At 50.5% G+C, this 24,429-nt stretch overlaps 1 protein-coding gene across 1 annotated transcript in view; it reads right to left on the minus strand.

The window, feature by feature from the left end:
* The window catches only part of RYR1 (ryanodine receptor 1), a 92,006-nt gene extending 68,252 nt beyond the window's left edge, over nucleotides 1-23,754 (minus strand). The window contains 26 exon segments of the mRNA XM_020978561.2: nucleotides 52-254; nucleotides 991-1,298; nucleotides 2,095-2,178; nucleotides 2,538-2,641; nucleotides 2,852-2,956; nucleotides 4,959-5,090; nucleotides 5,092-5,176; nucleotides 6,722-6,914; nucleotides 7,351-7,592; nucleotides 8,025-8,158; nucleotides 8,332-8,450; nucleotides 8,853-8,948; nucleotides 9,149-9,284; nucleotides 11,794-11,986; nucleotides 12,371-12,492; nucleotides 13,106-13,270; nucleotides 13,820-13,976; nucleotides 14,131-14,205; nucleotides 14,591-14,684; nucleotides 14,790-14,883; nucleotides 15,232-15,344; nucleotides 15,558-15,636; nucleotides 15,779-15,853; nucleotides 18,564-18,668; nucleotides 18,867-18,986; nucleotides 23,519-23,754. Coding sequence (XP_020834220.1) covers nucleotides 52-254; nucleotides 991-1,298; nucleotides 2,095-2,178; nucleotides 2,538-2,641; nucleotides 2,852-2,956; nucleotides 4,959-5,090; nucleotides 5,092-5,176; nucleotides 6,722-6,914; nucleotides 7,351-7,592; nucleotides 8,025-8,158; nucleotides 8,332-8,450; nucleotides 8,853-8,948; nucleotides 9,149-9,284; nucleotides 11,794-11,986; nucleotides 12,371-12,492; nucleotides 13,106-13,270; nucleotides 13,820-13,976; nucleotides 14,131-14,205; nucleotides 14,591-14,684; nucleotides 14,790-14,883; nucleotides 15,232-15,344; nucleotides 15,558-15,636; nucleotides 15,779-15,853; nucleotides 18,564-18,668; nucleotides 18,867-18,986; nucleotides 23,519-23,566 — 3,381 coding nt within the window. The 5' untranslated portion in view covers nucleotides 23,567-23,754.
* Nucleotides 23,755-24,429: the final 675 nt, after the last annotated feature.

Consider the following 24,429-nt stretch of genomic DNA (forward strand, 5'->3'; position numbering starts at 1 on the left):
AGCTAAGTTTAGGAGAATGGGGTAGGGCCAAGGTGAGCAGGAGGTACTCACTCGGTGGCCATTGAAGACATAAGCCAAGTCATCTGCTCCCAGCTCCACATCTGGCCGCAGCTCTGGACGGGCCCAGCCCACACGCATCTCTCCGGTGGTGACAGCCTCAAATTCAAAATACCAGCGGCCACTCTGAACTGCATAAGTGCGTTCTGCCCGGAAGATGCGCACTCGGTCCCCACTACTGTGCCTCTCCACTTGGCCTGGGGGCAGGGAACACCAAGGAGGGAGATAGGTCAGAAGGGACGGAATGGTCAAGGGAACATAATGGGAATGAGTTAGGTAAAGAAGAAAGAGGTTTCCTAGGATTCTGATGAGGGGGGGCAGTGAAAAGGGTCATCATGAAGAGAGGAGGGGTGACCAATTCTGATGAATAGTCTCACTCTCTCCTAACTTGAGGACAAATGATCAGTGAGGTAGAAAGAGTGACAGAGACAGAGACAGGGAGAGAGGAAGATACTGAGAGAACTGGAAAGAGAGATAGGGGTGGAGGGATGGAGAGCAATAATCACTTGTTGAATTGAACTGAAAAGGAGACATAGAGGAAATAGGAATGAGAAAAACGAGAAGAGGGAAAAATGAGGATAGGAAGAAAGGGAGGGTAGAAGAAAGAAAGACAGTTAAAAAGAGAAAGAGATGAAAGGATAGAAAAGAGGTGGGAAGGGGAAAGGGAGAGAGAAGACACTGAGGGAAAGAGGGATAAAAAGACAGAGAAAAAATTGAATCAGAGACCAAGAGAGAGAGAGAGAGAGAGAGAAAGAGAGAGAGAGAGAGAGAGAGAGAGAGTCAAGCAGATAGGGAGGAGGAAAAAAGAGGGGAGAGAAAGATGGATCCTCTCTGGTTTGGTTAAAAAAAACTGGGGTAAAAAAAACTGGGGTCATTTTCTGGAGTCCTGAATCCTAAAGGTGAATGAGGGGTCAGAGATCAAGGGTCACTCACTGGACTCCTGGTCAGGTGGCTCAATGTTGTAGCCATAACCCAGGAGGGTGCGCACGGCTTGGCAGAGGCTGTCCCGGTTGCTACGCTTGGTGGCCTCATCCAGGAGGCGGTAGGGGACGAGCCGGGGGTTCCTCCGGGCAGGGATGTCTTGGACAGCACTGTAGCTCCAGCCTTGACCTACCCGGTCTCTCGCCCACACATTGTGCCCATTCTCAGCCAGCCGGTCAACAAGCGTCGTCTGTGCTGGTGTTAACCGCACGTGGCTCAGGTCCAACGGAGCTGGCTTGTACCGATTACTCATCATGTACCTGTGAATGCCAAAAAGGACTGACCTCTAACCCTTGATCTTCTGGTCCCCCTTGCCTCTGACCCCTCATAATGACTATAAGGGAGTATGACTCAGACCCGAGCAGTTATCCCCTCCATAACGTTCTGACAAGTGGTCTCAGCTCATTGAACCAACTGCCCCCTCCCATTCGTCTGAGGCTCCTGGTTCTTCCCACTTTGGGGCCAGCGGAACAAGTCCAGCACCTCTTCCAGGAGACAAGCTTTCATGTCACCCACCCCTAATGTCTTCTCTAGGCTAAAGATCCTCAGTTCCTTCAACTGATCCTTACATGCCTTAGGGTCGCTAATTCTCTTGCCATCTTGGTCACCTTCCTCTGAATGTCCTCCAGTTTCTCATTGGCCTTAAAAATGTGCTATCCAGAATAAAAGATCAGCCTCTAGATGTAGCTGGTCTGACAAGGGCCATGTACAGGGTCGCTATCGCCTCCCTTGGCTGTGGCCTCCTTGAATACGATGGCTTAAAGTTATGACAATGTTCTTGGCTGTCAATGATTGCTGACCAGTTGGCTGACAGTATTGCATCACCTGGACTCTGGAGTAGTCATACCCCACCAACCTATCTACACCTGTGCAGTGAAGTTGGGGGACCCAGATGGAAGACTTTATAGTTCTCTTTTATATTTTATCTTTGTAGATTTGATCATTCTTGCCTGCTGAGACATTTGCGGGCCCTTAAGCCTTCCCCCTGTCCCTGTGGTCCCTTGCCTTTGACCTCAAACCTCTCCCATGCTTCACCCCAGGCTGCTCCTAACTCACGTCTTGGGGAGTTTCGTCTTCTTGAGGTTCTCTTCAGCCTTCTCATCAGCCATGCCTACATGGCACCCCAAAGCAAGCAAGGTCCTAGAGAGGAAGCAGAGATCAAGCCCCTAAGCCCATCCTCCCAGATCCACACACTTCTCCTTTGCCCAAGATCTCTCCCAGTATATCCTGAGTTCCCTCTGAACCAGTCTCTGCCTCTGTCTCTATCTCAATCTGTTTTCCTGTCTCCCTACCACTTTCTCTCCCCTCTCCCTTCTCTCTGTACTCTCTTCTTCCACTCTGTCTTTGCGCTATCTTTCCCTCACAGTCTATTTCTTGGTCTTTCCCTAGCCCCCAGATCTCAGTTTTTCTGCCTCTCCTTCTCCCAGTCTGTGCTTTCCTTGATCTTTCTCTCTTTCTTTCAGTCTCCATGTCTTTGTTCCCAACTCTGGGCTCCTTACTTGAGTGTCTCCCCAGACATCTGCAGATTGTAGTTTCTCTCAGGCTCTGGGAGGCTGTGAAAGTCCACCAGGCATGGGTGAAGTCGTTTGTTATCATCCCGCACCTGGTTTGAGAGAGCGGTGTCATTGGGGCAGTCAGAAGTCACTTCCCAGATTCCAGTCAGGGTTGCATCCCAGCCTCCATCCTTCCTTTCCTCCTAGTTCTGATGCTTCCATGTCTGTGGGGACATCCTTCCCACTATGACAGGAAAATCCTCTCTCCTCCCAGGGTCAGTTTAGGCATCTTGGTCCCACTACAGCCAGCCCTTCCTCACCGGGCCATAGGTCCATCCTTGCTCGATGCGAGTCAGAGCCCAGAGCTCATGGATGTTTTCTGCCAATTTCTCTCGGATCCGTTCCAGGTGGGGTGGCAAAACAATCTTTGAGGGAGAAGTGGCCATGTGAAGTCATGAGCTTGTATGACACTTCCTCTACCTCCCCATAGTCTCAGACCCTCTCCCTGGGATTCCTTTTTTCCCTCTCTCCTAGGGCTTAGGGACCAGATCACCTGTTCCCATTCAACTCTAAACACTAGTTATGGACCCCCATCAGCCAAGAACAGAGTCCCCCATCCCCCCAGCTACTCATCTCCTTCTTACCAACTCTAAGATCAATGGGGATTTCTTTTAAGTATTCTATTTCCTCTTCTGCTAATCTGAGAGATTTATATTTTTGCAAATATTCATTCCTTTTGCTTAGATTGTCAGTATTACTGGCATATAATTGAGGAAAATATTTGCTTTAATTATTGCTAATTTAATAATTGCTAATCCTAATAATTGCTTTAATTTCATCTTCATTGGTGGTGCAGTCATGCTTTACATTTTTGATACTGGTAATTTGATAACCAACTTTCTTTTTTTAAAATCAAATTAACCAATAGGGTTTTTTTCCCATAAAACCAGCTCCTAATTTTGCGTATTAGTTCAATGATCTTTTTACTTTCAATTTTATTCATCTCTCCTTTGATTTTTTTCAGGATTTCCATTTTTGGGTTCTGTTTCGGTGTTTGGTTTCCATAACCGGGGATTTTTCTTTTGTTCTTTTTCTAGTTTTTGAGTTGCATGTCCAATTCACTGAACTGCTCTTTCTTTTATTTATGAGGTAAATCTCTTTCATTTAGAGATACAAATTCCCCCTCTCAGTATTTCTTTGTCTGCATCCCACAAATTTTAATATGTTGTCTCATTGTTGTCATTCTCATTAATAAAATTATTGTTTTTTTCCCTATTATTTGTTCTTTGACCCACTCATTCTTTAGGATTAGGTTAGTTAGTTTCCAATTAATTTTTAATCTATTCTTCAACAGCCCTTTATTGAATATAATTTTTATTACATTATGGTCTGAAAAGGGTGCATTTAGTAGTTCTGCTTTTCTGCATTTGGTTATGAGGTTTTTATGCCCCAATACATTGTCAATTTTTGTGAAGGTGCCATATACAGCTGAGAAAAAAGTTACACTCCTTTCTATTTCCATTCAATTTTCTCCAGAGGTCTATCATATCTAACTTCTCTAAGATTCTATCCAGCTCCTTAACTTCTTTCTCATTTATTTTGTGGTTAGATTTATCTAGCTCTGAGAGAGGAAAGTTGAGGTCCCCTGATCAGTGAGGATTTTTAGGGATCTTCGTCTCTAGCAAGGAAAGATCAATGGATAGGATATGAATAAAAGACCATAAAACTTAGACCTGGAATGATCCTTGGACAGCATCTAGTTTGACCGCTTTATTTGATAGAGGAGGGTATTAAGGTCTCAAGAGATCAACCAAAGAGCACAGGTCCTCTTGACTCTAAAGGACCCAACTACAGGATCTTTGGTCCCTAATCTGCGCTGTTTCTACAACTCCCTTCCCTGGCAGGATGAGGAAGGAGATGAATGAGTCCCTAAGAGTCTCCAATTCTTCCTTTCCCTGGATATTGTACTATAGGAACAGAGATTTAGAACAGGGAGGAAACTTGGAGGTCATCCATTCCAATGCCTTCATTTTACACATCAGGAAACTGAGTCCCATGGAGGTGAAGTGATTTGCCCAGGGCCTGGGCAGATTGTGAGGCTGAACATTCATTTGGCACTCACAGCCCACAAGATCCTAACCCTATCCTCTCAAATTTCTTAGGTCTTCATTCATCTCTTTTACCTCATCTACCGGGTGTCCCGCTGCCCCTCCCCCATTCAATTCAATTTAATAAGCACTAATGAAGGCACTGTGCTGGATGCTGGGATACAAAGACAAAAAACTGAAACATCTCTGCCCTCTATACGCTTCTGCTCTACTAAGATATTATTTGGGTGACATTCATGGACTGGCTCCTCTTGCTACTTCCTTCCTCTTAGTGCCCTCTGCCCCACTGCCCCCCAACCTTACTGCCCCTGCAGTTTACCTGGACAGTGTCCACAGGGCAGGGCACAAAGTCAGTGTGAGACAGGCAGCAGGTAGGTCCCAAGAGGTGAGGCCCATGGGCTCCTTCCCGACGGTACTCTTTAATGGGCTCCAGCCGGAGGCGTTCTCGGGGGGAGTAGAGCCTCATGGCACGGGGCATAACCCGGTGGGGGGAGGAATTTGAAATCTCCATGGCGACCACCCAGGAGAAACCTTACCCTAGGTAGGAGGAGAGGGAGAGGGAAGAAGGGGATACAGGGGTCACAGGGTGCCTTGAAAGAAGTGTCTAGGGTGGTATATTTGGGGGGGGGGAGGCAGGAAGGGGATTTAAGGGTGGAGCAAATAGAAAGGGATCCTAGGGGACAACAGTCATAGCTCCCATTTCCCAAGCATGAAGGTTTACCAACCTCAAAGCAACCCTGGGTAGTAGGAATATTATTATATTTTTTTTTTGGCTAGGCAATGGGGTTAAGTGACTTGCCCAGAATCACACAGCTAGTAAGTGTTACGTATCTGAGGCTGGATTTGAACTCAGGTCCGCCTAACTCCAGGGCCGGTGCTCTATCTACTGCACCACCTAGCTGCTCCAGGAATATTCTTTACACCATTTTATAGGAGAGGAAAATAAGGCCCAGAAAAGTGACTTTCCAGTCACACAGCTAATTGATGTCAGAGCTAGAATTCGAACCCAGGTCTAGTGACTCAAAGTCTAGGACTCTGCCCCCTGTACCATGAAGTGATTGATGATAGAATAGAAATGGTGCCCTTAAAATAAAATAAGAGATATGAGGAAGGGCCCCCTCCCTGCTTCTTTGCAGAGGGCGGGGACTATGGTGTGGAACGCTGAACATTGCATCGGGCTTGGCAGATATATTGATTAGTTTTTTTGAATTGCTTTCCCACCTCCCCACCCCATTCTTATTCCTTTTAAGGGAAAGCTCTCTTTTAAGGGAAGTGGAGCAGAGAGTGATACATCAGGAAATATAGCTGATATAAAAGCCAAAGATGCCAACAAAAATGTTTATTTATTTTTTTGCCTTTTTTTTTTTGGGTGAGGCAATCAGGGTTAAGTGACTTGCCCAGGGTCACACAGCTACTAAGTGTCAAGGGTCTGAGGCCAGATTTGAACTCAGGTTCTCCTGACTCCAAGGCTGGAGCTCTATCCACTGCATCACCTTAGCTGCCCCTCAAAATGTTTATTTTTTATTTGTCATTTTTTTGTTTGTTTTTTGGCAAGGCAATTGGGGTTAAGCGACTTGCCCAGGATAAATGTCTATTTTTTAAAGAAATAAACACTCCTGGACTCGGAGCACTACGTCTGATTCTCCATGACCCCATTTAGGGTTTTCTGGGCAGAGATACTGGAATGCTTGTCATTTCCTTCTCCAGCTCATTTTACAGATGAGGAAATTGAGGCAAATAGGGTTAAATGACTTGCCCAGGGTCACACAGCTAGTAAGTGTCTGAGGCCAGATTTGAACTCAGGAAGGTGGGTCTTCCTGACTCCAGGCCTGAGCTCTATGCATTATGGCACCCCCTAGCTGTTCCAGAGTACCAGGACCTGAGTTCAAATCCTTTACCATTTCTTATTTATGTGACTTTACCCCCTTAGGCCCTGGGGACCCACAGACTTGGGAAGTCTTGGGGGGTGGGGCAAAAAGTTTATGGGAAGAGAGGAAGGGGAAGGGGAAGGGGAAAGGGAAATGGACAGTGATGGGAGAGAGGGAGGGGATGGAGCAGGAGCAGGGGGAGGGACCTTCTTACCGAACACCAGCGGAGAAGCTGACCACAGGGAAAAAGAGCCCATCCAGGTTGAAGGCCTCAAAGACCCCTTGCACAGGGCAGCCATTGATTCGGAATGAGATGGATGGGACACTCAGGTCCAGGCAACAGCTAACCACATCTTCTGCAGCCAGGAGGTGCTGGCCCGGGGAGGCCACTGGCCGGGCAACCCGCCCTGCAATTGGGGGTAATAGGGGATCACAGAGGTGGCACAGGCAGTGGGGCCCCCAGGAGATATGGGGGTCAGGGGCTCTAGGCAATAAGGCTTAGAAGTCCCTAGGGATCTGAATTTGGAGAGATCAGATCAGGGAGCTCAGAAGACCTAAGAGTCAGAGACAAAAGATTTTAGGCATAAGATGTCAAAGGCCAGGAGTCCTAGGAGATAAGATTTAGAAGTTGGGGATCCCCTCTAATTAAGGGTCTGTGAATTAGGTTTAGACATCAAAGGCTTGAGTCAGAGGGTCCTTATAAGGTCCTTAGAGACTGGGATCAGAGATCAGCAGTTCTAGGACATTAGGGTTCAGGAAATGGAGTATCCATGATATCAAGCCCCCAGGAAATAGATTGGCAATCCCCAGGGGTCAGTGTACTGGGAGGTCAGAGTGCAGTACCAGACCAGAGGTGCAGTCCATCAAAGCCATAGGAGTAGAGGTCGTCTCCAACGCCATTGCCGCCCCAGCCTTCTCCACCCCCAGGGTAGGGGCTGTATCCTTCAGTGAGGGCCCAGCCCACCCTCAGGTGTGTGGCTTGGGCAGTCAGGAAAGGTTCCACTGAGTCCACCATGACTTCAAAGTACCACTTCCCATACTGGGTGGTCCCCTCGGCCCGGCCCACGAAGATATTGGGGCGTATGCTGGGGAGAGAGGTGTGCAGAATGAGACATAGAGCGAAGGAGAACAACAAAGGCAGGACAGATATAGAGGGAAATGGAGAAAGACAGTGGAGATAGGCGAGATCTAAAGGAAGGGTGACAAAGGAAAGAGAAAGGGAGGCAGTAAGACCTGGGTGAGAGATAGAAGAGGGAGAGATAAAGGGAAGAGTTACATGGCAGGAGAGACTGCATGTGAAGCAAGCTATTGAGGGAAATGAGGGAGGAGCAGAGAGGAGATGCAGATAGGATGGAGGATAGGGGGATCTGAGCAGTGCTGGGGACCCCAGGCTTGAATTTGGGGAACACAGGGATTAGGTTTGATTGGGGTGGTCTCTAAGATCAGGGATTGGACCTCACCCTAGTGACAAATTAGCCCGAGTGCTCTTAGTTAGGGGGTCAGAGTCAGGCTCAGACCTGGTGACATAGTTAATGAGGTTGGTCTGCAGTAGGAGCTCCCGCCCTGGAAGGAGGTTCTCAGTGATGAGGACCTGGTTGGAGCGGACAGCGACGCCATTACACACGCACAGAGAGCATAATACGTCTAGAACCTGGGTGGAGAAGGTCAGGGGTTAGTGGGCAGAATACAGGGTCAAAGGAGAGCAACAGGTTTAGACATCAGAATATGGGAGTGGGTCAGGTCATGGTTTGGGAAGAAGGGTCAGAGGATAGAGGAGAAGAGGTATTGGGGTGAGAGGTCAGGGTCAGAGGCTGGAACGCAGACCTTGTGATTCCGGCCATGCTTGTCCAACAGAGAAATGATGGACTTGATGTGATTCTCCTGAATGATGTTAAGGACTTCTGGACTCTCGATCAGTACACAATAAAGGACCTCCAGGATCCCTGAAGCGATGGCAGGCAGGATACGGGTTCCAGCACTGCCCGCCACTCTCTTTTCCAATCTCCCTCCCTTTGCCTCTGTCTCATTTCAGGACTCCCTCTGTTTCTCCCTTTATTCATGTCCCTTATTCTCCTGCTTGCTAGCAATGGCCTTGGACAGATTATCCATCCCATCTGGACCTATTTCCCCATCTGTAAAATGAAGGGGTTGTACTGGATGGCCTCACGTCCATTCCAGCTCTTAATTCCTTTGTCTCAGTCTCCCTCTATGACTCTGCCTCTTGTTCTGTATCTCTCTGAGTCTCTTCTTTCTGAGTTTCCTTGAGTGTCTGTCTCTGCCTCACTGTGGGTCTCCCACTTGAAGCTGACCCTCCCCCTTGTCCATTTCCCTCGGGGTTCCCATACCAGAAGAAGCCTCCAGCCGATCCAACTTGCTGACGAGCCAGTCGAGGTTGTGGGAGAAGAGGGCGCAATTGGTACGGTTCCCCCGAATCAAAGAGGCTGAGGATGGGGAGAGTCAGAGGCTGGGATGCTCCAAAATCAGAGGCATCTCTGATGTTACATGGGACCAGGGGATCTTGGGTGTCCCAGGCCTTAGAGGACAGGGACTTGGAGTGAGAGTCAGAGACAGAGGAGAGAAACTGAGGGGGCTGAGAAGCAAGGGGCCTAGCACTGTGTGACTTCAGGTGGGGGCTTCTTACCCAAAAGCTCATAGAGTAAGTTCACAATCTCCTTCCAAGACTCAGCTGCCTCCTCTCCTGCAAACTCAGCAAAGTGGGCGGCCGTGGAGTAGACGTTGAGACGGTCGATACAGTTCAGAACCAAGGACAGCATTCCCTGGAAGGGGTAAAGGTAGGAGGCAGGTGGAGGCTAGCAAGAGGGTCTCTAGTCCCCTTTCTTCTGCCTGCTCTCTATTTCCTCCTCTTCTCCTCACTCATTCCCAAGATGAAGAGTTGGAAGGGAGGCCAATCAAGTCCATCCCCATTTTAGAGAAAGGAAAACTGAGGCTCAGAGTAGAAAAGAGCCTTGCTTGAGAGCCCACAGCAAATAGGGGAGAGAAGTAGGATTAGAACTTGGGTCTTCTGACTCCCCATGGCTCTTCTGAGGGGGCTAGACTCTAAGATCCTTTCTATTTCTGTTTCAAACTCAACCTGTCTGAAATAGAACTCATCATCTTTGCCCCAAACACATCCCTCCTCCAAACTTTCCCATTCCTGATGATGCACCACCATTTTCCCATGCTCACAGCTTCGGAGTTGTCCTCATTCTCCCTCACAGGCCATAGCCATCAGCTGCTAATCTTGTTATAGCTACCTCCGTGTTTCTCCCATCTGTTCCCTTCTCTCCCTTCATCCCAGGCCCTCTTCACCTCTAGTTCAGCCTATCATAACAGCCTCTTGACTGTCTGTCTGCCTCAAGTCTCCCGCTGCCCTCCACTCCATCCTCCATCCATCCTCCTTCCTACAGCACGTGTCTGAGCACGCTATCCCCTCCCTCAGACATCTGCAGTGGCTCCCCATTGCTTCTAGGTTACAAAATCCTTAGCCCACACTTAGGTCCCTCTCTTGTCTGGCTCCCACTTATGTTTCCAGACTTAAATCACTCACTCTGCCTTTCATTCCTTCTCTTCTCTCCCTGCCTTTGCTCAGGATGTGCTTCCAAAAACGCCCTCCTCATCTCCACCTCTCCGAGGCTTCATCCGAGGCTCAGTCCAGGTATCAAGTGTGTGTGTGCAGATGAGCTGGTGTATGTGCAGATGAGTGTGTGCACATGCAGACGAGCATGTGTGTGTGTGCAGACAAGCACGTGTGTGTGCAGATGAGTGTATGTGCAAATGAGCATGTGTGTGTGCAAACAAGTGTGTGCAGATGCACATGTACATACAGACAAGTATATGTGTGCAGAAGAGTATGTGTGTGTGTACAGAACAGCCCATGTGTGTGTGCAAACAACCATGTGTGTGCAGATGTGTGTGTAGACAAGTGTATGTAGATGAGCATGTGGGAAGCCCTTCTGATCTTCCTTGTCCTCAACTTCCCTTGTCAGTGATTTCTCCTGCCACAAATTATCTTGTTTCCTCAGATGTGTAAGTGTCACATCCCTCCAGTCAGATGCAATCTTTGAAAGGGCAGAGCCGATTCTGTTTGGGTGCCTGGCATTTCCAGTGCCTACCAAAGGACCTGGCATGTGGTTTTGTTGCTCTTCAGTTGCTTCTGACTTTTTGTGACCCCATTTGGGGTTTTCTTGGCAGAGATACTGGAGTCATTTGCCATTTTCTTCTCCAGTTCATTTTATAGATAAGGAAACTGACGCAAACAAGGTTAAGTGACTTGCCCAGGGTCACAAAACCAGGAAGTGTCTGAGGCCAGATTTGAACTCAGGTCTTCCTTACTGCAAATCCAGTGCTCTATCCATTGTGCCATCTATAGCAAAGGTATTATGATACTACAAATGGTACTAGATAATCTCTTAGGTCCCTTCCAGCTCTAAATCCTAAGGATTTAATTAGACAGCTAGCTGAGCCAGTGGATAGAAAGCCCAGTTTGGAGTCAGGAAGACCTGAGTTTAAATTTGGCCTCAGACACTGACTTGCTATGGGACCCTGGTCAAGTCACTTAACCTCTGCCTGCTTCAATTTCCTCATCTGTAAAATGGGGACAATAATAGGCCCCACTTCTTAGAGATATTGTGAGGATCAAATGAAATGATGTTTGTAAAGTGCTTAGTACAGCGCTGGGCACACAGTAGATGCTATAGAAATGTTAGCTATTATTATTATTGTTATACCAAATGTAACCAATTTGCATGAAACAATTTCCCCTGCTGGTGCAACTCCTCAGACTCAGTCTTTTTCCCTTGTGGTGCGCACACAGAGATACACACACACACACACACACACACACATACACACACACACACACATGCTCATCTACATACACTTGTCTACACACACATCTGCACACACATGGTTGTTTGCACACACACATGGGCTGTTCTGTACACACACACATACTCTTCTGCACACATATACTTGTCTGTATGTACATGTGCATCTGCACACACTTGTTTGCACACACATGCTCATTTGCACATACACTCATCTGCACACACAATACTGATCTGCACACACACACACATGCTCATCTGCATGTGCACACACTCATCTGCACATACACCAGCTCATCTGCATACACACACTTGTTTGTACACACATACTTGTCTGCACACACACTCATCTGCACACACATACATCTGCACACACACACATGCTCACCTGCACATATACACTCATCTGCATGCACACACGCTTGTCTGCACACACACACACGCACACACACACACACACCTCTTCCTGGAAGAGGCTCTGGCGGTTCCGGAGGCTCCGTAGTTTGCTCTGCTTCTCCTCATGTTGCAGCTCCTCTGAGGGGTGCTCGAAGTAGCCAATGAGGTCCTGCAAGCTCAGGATGACCCCTTCGATGGGCAGTGTCACACCTGGTGCCGGGGCCCCCTTGGGCTTCCCACTCAGACTGTCCAGACCCCTGAAGGCATGGGGCAGGGATGAGGGGATGGGGCAAAGTGACTAAGGTCAGGAATTCATAGAGCGGGAATCCAAGAGACCAGAGGTCAAGGGTCATGGTCATGGGGCCAGAGGCATGCTGGGTCAGCACTCTTGGAGTGACAGAGCTGGGTATGTGGCAGGGACATTGACGGGAGGGCTTAACTGGGCCCAAGGTCACAGGTCAGATGTTTCAGGGTGGGTTAAGAGATCGAGGGTCTGAGGTCAAGATCAAGGAGCAAAGAAGAGGGGCTTTGGATTTGAGGTCAGTAGCCAAGAGTGGGAGGTGAGGCAAATCGTGGGATAGAGGCCAGGAGAGTGGGCCCTGCAGCAAGGGGTGTGGAGGCTGGGACCAGGGGGGACTCACTTGATGAACTGGTTGTACAGCCCAGCTGTGCTATAGATCATCCGGGCTGCCTGGGACTCCTCCAGCTGGCACCGGGTGAGGGACAGGGCATCATCCATGTGGCCTTCTTGGTGCAGCATGGCCTGCAAGCAGGAGGGGCGTGAGATCAGAGCCTCTTCACCCACCCTTGGGGGTCTCTCTGGGCCATGACAGTCTGTACTCCCTGTCTCTGCCTCTCTATGGGTCACCCTCCTTGTCTTTCTCCCTTTATATGTGTGTTTCTTGGCTGTCACTATCACAATAATAGCTATTGCCTGTGGGTTACAAAGCACTTTGCCTGCTTTCTCTCTGTCAAAACTTATAGTAGCCCTTTGAGGCAGGTACTATAAGCATGAACCCCATTTCATAGATGAGCAAAGTGAGGTCCATCTCGGTTAAGTGATAAGCACATGGTCACACAGGGAGCAATCCTCAGGGACAGGATTCAAACCCAGGTCTCTCTGACAGCAAGTCCAGGGATCTTCCCACTGTACTCTGCTGCCTTTTTCTTTCTGTGTGTGTGTGTGTGTGTGTGTGTGTGTGTGTGTGTTGGTGTGTGTGTGTGTGTGTGTCTTCTTCCCTTCTTCTTCCTCTCCTTCCTTCTTTCCCTCTGCCTCTCTCTCTTACCTTCTCTGCTGCTGTTCTCTCCATCTCTCCCCCCACATTCTACCCCTCAGTCAGCTCCCACTTCTCTCCCCAGTCTCTCAGGGGCTTTACCTTCCTCTTCATCAGGCCCAGGCGCAAGGCCTTGGGGTCTGGGGCAGCATACGTGAGCCACAGGCCAGAGGCCACGTGTTGGACGAAGCACAGGGATTCCCCATACTTGATCTCAGGGGGGCCCATCCCTTCCACATCTCTCTTTGGGGCTGTGTCCAGTTTCTCCTGTTGTAAGGGATGTGGGGAAAGGGAGAGAGGGGGTCAGGATTTCTCTGAGGGGCAGGTAGGGCATGGGCCTGCTGGGGGATTTGGAGGGGTTTGGCTTGGGGAATCTTAATCCATGATCTTTCAAATCCTAGATCAGAGCTGGGAGGGACCTTTGAGATCACTTCATCTTACCCCTTCATTTTACAGATGGAGAAACTGTGACCTCAGAGGACAAAGGGACTGGCCCAGAATCACCGAGCTAGCAAGCATCTGAGGCAGGATTTGAACCTGGGGCTTCCTGACTTCAGGTCCAGCAAATATTATAGCTGACCAGAAGGCAGAGAATCCCAGGATATCAGAGCTAGCAGGAGCCTTAGAAAGCCTCTAGCCACCCCCCACCCTTATTTCCAGACAAGGAAGCTGAGGCCTGGAGATGACGAGAGCCTTGCTCTGGGTTAGACATTGAGCCAGAGAATTTCCAGGCAGGCTGCTCCCTGAAGGGCTTGGGACCAGAACGTTGTAGCAGGGGTCTTCGTGTGGGTGATTCAGACTCCCAATCATTGGTACCTTGGATATTCGGAAACAGAAAGCAGTTGCCTTGGTGGCCGCCTTTGAGTCATCTACCACGACCAGGCCTTGGTCCTCTGTCAGTGCCAAGTACCTCCCTGTAGTGACATGCCGCACGCGCAGAGGCTGGCCCCAACGTAGGTGGCTCCCGCTCCAGCTGGTGGGGGGGGGGTGACAGGGACGACAGTAATGGCATCAGGTCCAAGGACTCCTCAGACTCCTCTCTCCAGACTTAAATTCCACCCAGGATTCCCTGTCACCTGCACAGTACCCCAAAGCCCATTTCCTTTTGTTCCCTCAGCCCCCTCTACCTTATCCTTAGGGGTTCCAGCCTCCACAGGGAACGGGCGTGGGTGCACACAGCACCCCCTTCATAATGAACCAGTCTAGTGGGAGAGGAAGAAGATCAGAGGGAATCCCAAGGCCTCAAAATCCAGGCCCTCATCCCCTTAGTCCACAGAAACCCCATTTCTGGGCCTCTAAAATCTGGGCCCCAAGACTCCCCAGGCCTGGATTTCCTAACATTCAGATCCCCAGTCCTATCACCTACTAGAAAGCAGTCTTGGCCATACCTGGGCCCTCTAGCATTTGGGCCCACATTCCCCACCCCTTCTGCTGGGGGTCCTAAGTCTACCCACCACCACTAGATTCCTTGGAGTCTGGGCCTCTAACCCTCTCCCACCCTGAATCATATAGATGATTCTAGTCCTGCCTGATACCCATCCCCTAACTGCCCGGGTGTCCAAGCTTCCCACCCCATCATGACCAGACCTGCGCTGGTCATCATTGTCAGCTGAAGAGATGGTCAGACACTCGTCCATGTGGCCATGGAACAGCCGGAGAACGTGGCCACCAGTCACGTACCCTGTGGTGAGGGAATGGGTGACTCTGAACAGGAGGAGCTAAGGGGCAGAGGTCTCAGGTTTGGGCATTTCTGTCTGGTGTGGGGGAATCTCAGGGCTTCCCCTACCTTCTTCACATCTAGAACAGATGGGGTTCATGTTCCAAAGGGTTTGCATGAAAGAGGCGTCAGCCTGGAGCTCCCCACTGGCTGTGGACAGGTGCTGGAAGGAAGGCAGAAGCCAGGGGTCATCAAACTGGGGTCAAAGGTCAGATACCCAATGGTTCAGGAGAGGGTTGACAAGGAAACTGGTGAGATTAAGAGGTTGGAAAACCAGAGGTCGGGAAACCAGGGCAAATTACCAGCCAGCCCCCTAACTTGGGCCAGGGAAGGTAGGAAGAGATGGAATGGGGACAGGTGAGAGAGACCAGAGAGGAGAGAGAGAGAGTGCCAGGAAAGGAATGGACCAGGAAGGGAAAGGCACACATTTCTATTTGGCTTTCCAAGCAACCACAGACAAAGGCATGGGGAAGGACTGGAGACAGCCCCCTGAGGCTCCCGGGTCTCTCACCAGGTATCGCTCGGAGGAGACACTGACAAGGATGAGGTCATCCCCAACCCGGACCTTCTCCCCTTCGGATCGCTGCTTGGAAGCTGGATGCATGGTCCACCAGCAGGCCTCCCCTGGAGGAGAAAGGGAGGAGCCAGATTACACCACTAGAGGTGTCCCCCAGCCCCACCACTCTCCTCCAGTGTCTCCTCCTGGGTCCACCTGCCCTTCTTTGCCCAGTGCTCCCTACTACCAGCCCCATCTGTGCTGCCCAGCCTCTGCCTTTTCTTCAGTGTCCTCCCAGACCCCTTGCTCCTGCCAGGATCTCTCCAGCTCCCCTCCCATACCTGTGGCATCTTCTTGCAGGCCCACATCAAAGGCGAGTTTGTCAGTCATGGAGCGGGATGTTGTGAGGCAGCTTAGATACTGGGGAGGTAGAGCCAGACAGCGGGAGGAAGGAGGGAGATAAAGGGGGCAGTCAGTCTTTTAGGGAGGCTTTCTTTGTCCCTTCCCCTTTCTTCCCTCCTCTTTTCTCCATAATTCCTCACCCCCACCCCTAGTAACTTACCATTTGGCTGTGGGCATGCCGGAGTAAGATGGCGTGGCCATAGAGAAGGGTCCGGTGTCCCCCACCCTGAGATGACTGTGGGATAAATCTCTGTGAGCACACAGGGCTCCTCCACCCACCCCGCTTAGAACTCCCAGTCCTCTTCTCTTTGCCCTCCATACCATCACCCCTTCACCCCAGAGAAGAGGAAGTCACACAGCGAATCTGTGGGGAGAGCTGAGACTCGAGTCCAGGGCTGAGGGATGGAAGTGCTCAGTCCATGTATTGCCTTTCTGCCCATCTGAGTCTCCAATGACACACCGCTGGTGCAACTGGGCTGATAGCCTGTCTCCTGTTGGGAGCCAGGCTTGCATTTCTGTATCCCCTACCCCCCTTTAGGGTAGGGCCCCAGATTTATTGGGGGGGGCAGGACATACACAAACATGTGTACACACACATGTACACACACCCTCTTCCTATGCCCATGGCTCTGATCATGCCTCATTCTCACCGGGCTGAGGAAGAAGGGCAGGCTGGGGGTAATTGACAAGTTATAACGTCATGCCTCATTATAACATCACGGTCAAGTCATGCCTGGCCTTTCCCAGAGGCCACGTGATCGGGTCACACAGACCCCCTCCTTGTCAGCACACAGACAAGATGCCCAGGTCAGTCCCACAGTGTACTAATTGAGTGCTGAAGACTAATGCCACACTAGTCTCACACAGGTCATGTGACTAGGGCAGACCCAGAGCCATAACTAGGAAATGTTGGTACCTGGGACAAGTATTCCCAACCAGAGAGAGGAGGGAAGAAAGTGCAATGCTGGGGATGGGGTGGGGTATAGCCCTTCCCCCAGATGGGAGCTTCCTAGTTTAACGGATTATTCTCATTATTCTGTGTTTTCTTTGCTGATAAAGGCTGCAAATGCTCTCTAAAGTCAAGACCCTCTACATTTGGCACCCTGGGGCAAAGCCTCATCCCTCTGCCCTAGTTGCAGCTCTGGTCATATCCCATATCACATGGATCATGTAATAAGGACTAGGAATATATGATCCCCGTATTATTACACGAGCCATGGGAGTGGTATCCTTATCACCCCCACAGGATGCTCTATGGTTCCTGAACTCCCTGTCCACCCTGCTCCATGCCCCTCCCCCAGGCCCATATTCAGGACTGGGATGGAGGAAGAAAGGACCGTGCAGTGAAGGATGGGAAAATCCCATGGCACTGAAGAAGGCAGAAAGAAGGCTCTGGGAGAATAGGACAGGAGGTGAGATCAGGGAAGAGCAGAAGGGGGTGGAGAGGTTAGGGAGGCCACTGGAGCAAGAAGTGGCCCCCCCTTCCCTCTTACCTCCTTGGCCTCCCAGCCTGAGGGGGAACAATGGGGATTCAAGTCAAGGGAAGCATGCTGTGCTGACCCCATTGAGCCCCTGAGAGTACGGGCCAAAAACTGGGGAATAGGGATTGGGCCGGATGGGTTACACCCATAGGCGGGACATACCCATTTATCCAAATTGAGGGTCTGTAGGGTGGGGTGGGTGGGGGTAGAAAAGAAGCACAGGAAATGGTGAAACCTGGGTAGGAAATGCTAGGACCAGAAATCCCCCTTCCCACCCATCCCTGTACTCCTCTACTTGGAGAAAGCTGGACAAAGGGCAGAGGTGAGAGAGATGTATTGTACCCCCACAATCCTCCCATCACCTCACCTGCCAACCCCATTCACTGACCTTCCTAGGATATCTTGGTCTTCCCTATAATTCCTCCTCTCTCCTGGATCCCCTCCTGACCAGTTACCTCTCCACTCCCATCCTCTTGTCCCACTGTCCCCCAGACACCTTCTGACTCCCCATCTCCCATTATCCCCCTTATTAGTTCCCTGTATGATTTCTGAGGTCCCTTCCTTCTCATCTCTATTTTCTGTGATACCCTGTCTCTCAGTTTCCCCTGTGACTGAGTTTCCTAAGATCACAGAGGCAGGGCTATACCCTGAAGAAAAGATCAAGGGTCCCTAGTGCACCAGAAGCTCACCATGAGTCAATAAAGTACAGTTTTGGGTTGCGTTAAGAAAAGCACAGCATTGTGGGCTAGTGAGCTAAAAGTTCCACTAAACTCTGCCCTAGTCAGGTCACATCTGGGGAGGAGTGGGTGCCAACCCGAGGGCCCCATGTCAGGAAGGACCTTAATGAGCTAAAGAGTGGCCATCGCAGAGCACCCAGGAGGGGGAAAGGACCTGACATCCTGTCACTGGAGGGTCAACTGAAGGAACTAGGGGTGCTTAGCATGGAGAAGAGAAGCCTCAGAGGGAACAGGAGAGCTGTCTTCAAGTATCTGAAGGGGTGCTTTGTGAAGGGCAGATCAAACTTGTTCTGATGGGCCCCAGAGGGCAGAACAGGGAGCCATGGGTGGAAGCTTCAGAGGGCCAATCTAGACTTGGGGTCAGGAGGAACCTCCTAATGAGAAAGGCTGATTCCAAGTGGGATGGAGCTGCCTTGGGAGGTAGTGAGCTCCCATCCTTGAAGGTCTTCAAGCAAAGTGGACCACTGCTTCCCTTGGAAGGGGCTTCTTGGTCCCTTTCACCTCTAAGTCCTCACCCCTTTTCTATCCTATCTCCATCTCACTTGGCTCCCTCTAGGATCTCCTCTCCTATATCTGCCCTCCCAGCTGTCCCTAGTATGCCCTTTCCTGTTTCTGTCTCTTCTCATCTTGATTCTTCCTCGGGCTCCCAGAGGCCTCCATGCTACTGTCCCTTTTTACACAAGGCCTCAGCACCCCCTCCTGGCACTGACCCTGGCCCTGGGCTCACCTCAGTGCCAGCCTCCACAGTATTGGCCAGCATCTCCTGCAGAGCTCGCACAGAGAGAGATTGCTCCAGCACGAAACAGCACACAGCCAAGTCAGGGGGCACATTCTGGGGGGGAACATGGGGGGCAGAGAGGGGAGTGGGAGGGGTTGTTAGGCTGCCCCAGGGCTTGGTCCTAGGAAGCCCCTGAGCCCCATGGTGGGGCCACGGGGAGAGGATATGGCTGAAGAGGGCTCCCTATCCCAACTCCCCCCCCATCCCCTACTGCTGCCCTCCCCACCCATAGCACCCCATAAACCCACTGACCTGGGCATTGCTAGTGGGCTCCAAGAAACAGAGGCGGTTTCCAAAGCCCTCTGCAGCCAGGCAGAGCTTGATCTGTTCCTTAAGGGTGGTAGCGCTGCATTGCAGGACAACCTCATCCTCCTGGGGGGTGGATTGGGAAGGGTGGGAGGGAGGCACAGGCTAAGATTTCCTCCCTCAGGTATTACACACTTCCTTCACCTTGAGACTCCAGATCCTAGCTGTGAAATCCCAAGCATTTCTACCCCAATCAACAATAAACAATCAGCATTTACTAAGTGCCTATTATGTGCCATGTACAGGAGAGGTAAAGACAAAACCCAGAATAGTACCTGGTCCCTGGGGGTTTACTTCCATTTGGCATCTCCCAGTCAGGAATGTCAGACCACCCTATACCTACTGAGAGCCTAAGAACTCCTCTCTGAAAGTCCTAAGCCTCCCACTGAACTCCTAACTTCCCCAGTTTGTATCCCCTCTGAGATGTAAGTTCACAGATTTAGATCTGGAAGAGGGGTTCTTAGAAGTTTTCAAGTTTAACCTCTCTAGGGGCAGCTACGTGGTGCAGTGGATAGAGCACCAGCCCTGGATTCAGGAGAACCTGAGTTCAAATCTGGCCTCAGACACATAACACTTACTAGCTGTGTGACCCTGGGCAAGTCACTTAACCCCATTGCCTAGCCCCCCCTCAAAAAAAAATCCTAAATCAAGTTTAACCTCTCAAGTTACAGATGAGGAAACTGAAGCCCAAAGACAAAAGCCTTAACCACCATCTTATAGCTAGTAAATGACTCAGGTAGTATCTGAACCCAGATCCTCCTAACTCTAAGTTGTACACTCTGTTCTCACCCTGAAACCCTAAGTCTGCATGTCGTTCAGTCATTTCAGTTGTGTCTCACTCTTCATAACCCCGATTGAGGTTCTCTTGGCAGAGATACTGGAGTGGTTTGCCATTTTCTTCTTCAGCTCATTTTACAGATGAGGAAACTGAGGCAAACAGGGTTAAGTGACTTGTCCAGGGTCGCATAGCTAGTGAGTGTCTGAGGCTGGATTTGAATTCAGGTCTATCCTGACTCCAGGCCTCATGTTCTATCTATGCCACCTAGCTCATACTCAGGGTTTCTCAGCCCCAGTTCTGAAACCCCCAGATCTCCCACTCACTGCTGAACCTCCTCTTCTTACCCCTAAGAAATCACAAACTTCCCACTGTAAGATCCCCAGCCTTTCATCCTGGGTAATTTCTCCCTGCCCCATCTTAACACCTCAAATAATTTCATGGAAGTAGCCTCTCTATTTAGGGATCCCAAGTCTCCTATTTAAAGACCCCTCTCTGCTTGCTCAAGCAGAAATTTCTACCCACCATTCTAAGACACCCTCCCCAAACCCCTTACCCTAAACCCCTGGGGAAAGGGAAGATGATGACTAGTCACCAATAATTCCTGCTAGGGAAATTTGCCACATTCTGGCCCTTCTTATCCCTACCACATCCCAGCTTCCTCCCGTCCACCTGGACTCTGGTGTCTCTCTAAGCCATACACTCCTCTCTCCAGCCTAGCTCTGATAACACCCACCTGCCAGGATGGTTTTATCTATGCAACCCATTCCTCCTGTATAAGTGGTTTAGGGACAAAAGCATGGGATGAGCAGTTAGAGGATCTGTGTGGCCTTGGGAAAATCCCTTAACCTCTCTGAGCTTCAATTTTCTCCTTTGTAAAATGAGAGTTCAATTAAGTTGCATTTTAAAAGCTTTTACCTAGCACCTGCTGTGGGCCAGGGACTGTGCTGGGTACTGGGGATACAAATATAGATGTAAAAGGCCCACTGCCCTCAAGAAACTTACATTCTACTGAGGAGACTCAGTAGAAAGAGGACCTAGGTTCAAATCCTACTGTCCACCCTTATTGCCTGTGTGACCTGGGGCACATCTCTGGGCCCTAGCTTCTTCATCTGGAAAGGAGAGAGTTGAAGTTGTGGAATTTGTCTTGCTTGACTACAGATATTCATTACGGGAGTTTTGTTTTCCTTTCTTTTTTTATTTTCCAACGGGAGAGGGCAAGAGGAAGAGAAAATAGATTTTCATGAATTAAAAAAAATTAAATGACATTAAATGAGGAGGTCCTTTCTAGCCCTAAATCTGTTCCTCTGGTCCAAGTCTCTGTTCTTTTAAACACAAAATATTTTAGTGGTGGGGAATGCTTTAACCATGGGGGAGCTTAGGAAAGGCTTCCTGCAGAGCTAAGGATTCTACCAGGTGGAGGTGAGAGAAGACAACAGCAGACAGGTGATAGATGGCATGTTGTGTACAAGCAACACCAGGTAGAATGTTTTGGTTGGAACGTAGAATGCATAAGGAGGAATCATGTGAAATTAGTCTAGTGAGATAGATTAGAGTCACAATGTGGAGGGCTTTAAGCGTCCAAGCAAGAAAAGGAGCCATTGTGACTTCTTGAGCAGGGTCAGACCTGTGCTTTAGAAATAACCATCTGACAGAAAGGGGAGATGGGGAAGCCCGGAGAACAAATAGGAGGCTATCACTTCAGGGCTCTCCAGACTCCAACAGAGACCCTTAGGGCTTGCGCTGAGGGGAGGAACTGACCGGGCCAGAATGGTGGGAACTCCTCCAGGCTCCCCCAGCCAGGACTACCCCCTCTCCCTCTCCCCAGCCCAGAATCCTAAGGGGGTTGGAGCCAGGAGTAGAGCTGTGGCCTGGGTCTGGAGCTGAGCAAAAAGAGAGAAAGAGGGGCACTTAGTGAGGTACTGCAGAATGGAAAGGAAGACTTAGTACAGTAGAACAAGCACTGACTTTGGAATCTGAAAACCTGGGGTTCAAATCCCTCTTCTATCACTTATTATCTACTGTGACCTTGGACAAGTCATTCCACCTAAGCCTCAATGTCCTCCTCTGTAAAAGGAGGGGGTTGGACTAGATGACCACTAAGGTCTCCCTCCAGTTCTAGATTAGATCTAGGACCCAGGCCCCGGAACGCTCCATTCCCATCGTCTTTGGCTGGGGAGGTTCTTCTCAGGTCTCTCAAACCCCTCCCAGATAAACATCCCATAGTCCTCTTAAGGTCCGGTCCCAATTCTGCTTAGCAGGATTTTATGACTGATTGTAAACACACCAATCAGAAGCTTCTGAGTTGGGCTGGCCAGCCAATCCGAGTTCGCCGCTGGAAAGCGGGTATTGTGAAATGTACCAATGGGCTTGGGCTCTGGAGAAGGCCGAGGCTCTGCCGGGGTGGGGGGCGGGGCAGGTATAAACAGCTGTCTCTGTCTCTCACACCACAGCCTTCCACCCTCTCCCTAAACAGCGCCTGACTCCTCTCCTGCCCAGTCCCCCACCCCAGCTGCTCCCCCTTCTAGAAATTGGACCCTTCCTTCTCCAGTCCTCTCCTGCTTAGGGAAGGTTAGGTTTCTGCTGAGAAGGTGCCCCCGTCAGCATTTTCATGAGCCCTGGGGAGAGAGCGGAGATAGGGCTTCCAGCCTGGAGGTATAAAGGGATGTATTGAAGACACACCCTCACCCCCAATAAACTCAAGCCAGCCTCCAGGGAGTGGGAGTAGTGGGGTGGTTTGCAGAAGGCAGGGGTACCTCGACTCTCATCCTCCTTGGAGTGCCCACCCCTCCTCCTCCCTCTCCCCCTGGCTCCCTGCCCCCATCCCCACCAGCAGCCCCCAGCTATTCTGGGCAGCACACCTGTTCCCCCAAATTCCCATCTCCACCCCCGCCCTGGCCTGACCAGGCTCTGTCATGCAGAGATTGAGAGAGACCCAGAGACAACGAGAGACTCAGAGACAGAAGGACGGGTACCAGGAGAGAACTCCGAGACGGAAGGAGATTCAGAAGACAGAGCCTAGACTCATCGTCATGTCAGAGCTGGAAGGGGCCTTCGAGATCATCAGCCCATTCCCGTTATTTGGCAGAGGGAGGAACTGAGGTCCAGAGAGATGGAGATTCAGAGATAGATAGGAGCATTAGAGGCTCAGCGTCAGAGAAACCAAGGAGCACAGATAGAGATAGACTTCAACAGAGACCCTTGGGGTCTGTGCTGAGGGGGAGGGGAACTTGGGAGCAAGGACAATCAGAGCTCCAGGCTCCCCCAGCCAGGACTCCTCTCCACCCCTCACCCCAGGACTCTAAGTGGGTCAGAGCCAGGAGTTGGAGAATGAGGCCGGTGTGGGGGAAGCTAAATTAAGCCGACAGGGAAATTGGCATTAATGCAGAGCTGTGGTCCCAGTCTAAAGCAGCCACCACGTTACCACCTTCCTTCCAGGGCGGAGGGTAGAGTATTCCTTTCCTCGCATAACCACCCCCGCCCCAAATCCAGGAGTGCCAACGGGATTTTCCTCTATATACATCTCACCTCCAAGTCCTGCTCCTAGACAATCAGACAGGGACCCAGACACATTCAGAGACCAAGAGAGACAGAGACAACCATCCAGAGAAAGGCAGAGACAAATGCCAAGATGTGACAGAGACAGAAACTCAGAGACTGAGAGTGAACCTGAGGGATGGGCCAGAGACGCAAGGAAACAGATCCTGAGAAAAACAAGAGGATTTCACGGCCAGAGACCCAAAGGGATCCTTAGAGGCAGAGTATAGAGGAGATCCGAAGAAACTTAGAAACCCAGAGAAACCGCAGAGGCAGAGATACTCACAGTTCGGAGAAACTGGACGTCATCCTCGCCCTCCCCTCCATCCCCCATGATCCCAAGGAGCTGAGGCTAGGACTGGGGCCTGGGAGTCTGGGGGAACTGGGCCCGGGGTGCTGGTGGTGGGAACTGAGGGGCCGGACGCTTGGAGAGGGTGGTTGGGAAGGCGAGGACAGAGATGGCACTGGGAAACGGGCTCTGAAGAGGGGAATGGGGGTGTGTGGCTCCTAGAGTCCGTCCCCTGGTTCCTATTGGTTCTGAGTTTTGGAGGGGCGGAGAGAGTGCATTGGCCCCGCCCCTTTATCCCATAACCCCGCCCCTCCTCTTTCCCCTTCTTGGGCTGGGGCTCTGCAGAGGCTGGGAGCCGAGATGGTTCTAGACAGCTGGGTTCTAGGCAGCTACTCCATTCCCCAACCCCCTCATTTCCCCACATTGAGGTCTCTTGGAGGAAGAAATTCCTTAAGTATCATCTAGTCTCTCTCCTCCCCACCCTTCCCAGTCCTAGTACCCGGTTCCCTAGAGGTACACTTGTGGACTTGCATAAATCTGCCACACACACACACACACACACACACACATTCTCTCTCTCTCTCTCTCTCTCTCTCTCTCTCTCTCTCTCTCTCTCTCTCTTTCTTTCTCTCTCTCATCTGCATATAATTTACATGGCACTGAGCCCTTGCCCCACCCACTGGAGACAGGGCACATGACCTGGGCTGAACCACTGAGCACACAGGTATGTATTCTTATGCAAATATGCTCACTAGGTATTATGGGTAATAGACTGGGGTGGTGGGGAGGTGTAGGAAACCTCAGTACATCACCCTGCCTGACTTCTCTTCCTCCCCTCCCCCATCAGAAGACTCAGGAAACCAGCAGTTTCCTTCCTCACTCAGCACATCTGCACAATTTCTCCAGCT

Source organism: Phascolarctos cinereus, unplaced genomic scaffold (genome assembly GCF_003287225.1).
Source record: "Phascolarctos cinereus isolate Bilbo 61053 unplaced genomic scaffold, phaCin_HiC Scaffold_726;HRSCAF=1367, whole genome shotgun sequence".
Lineage (NCBI taxonomy): Eukaryota > Metazoa > Chordata > Mammalia > Diprotodontia > Phascolarctidae > Phascolarctos > Phascolarctos cinereus.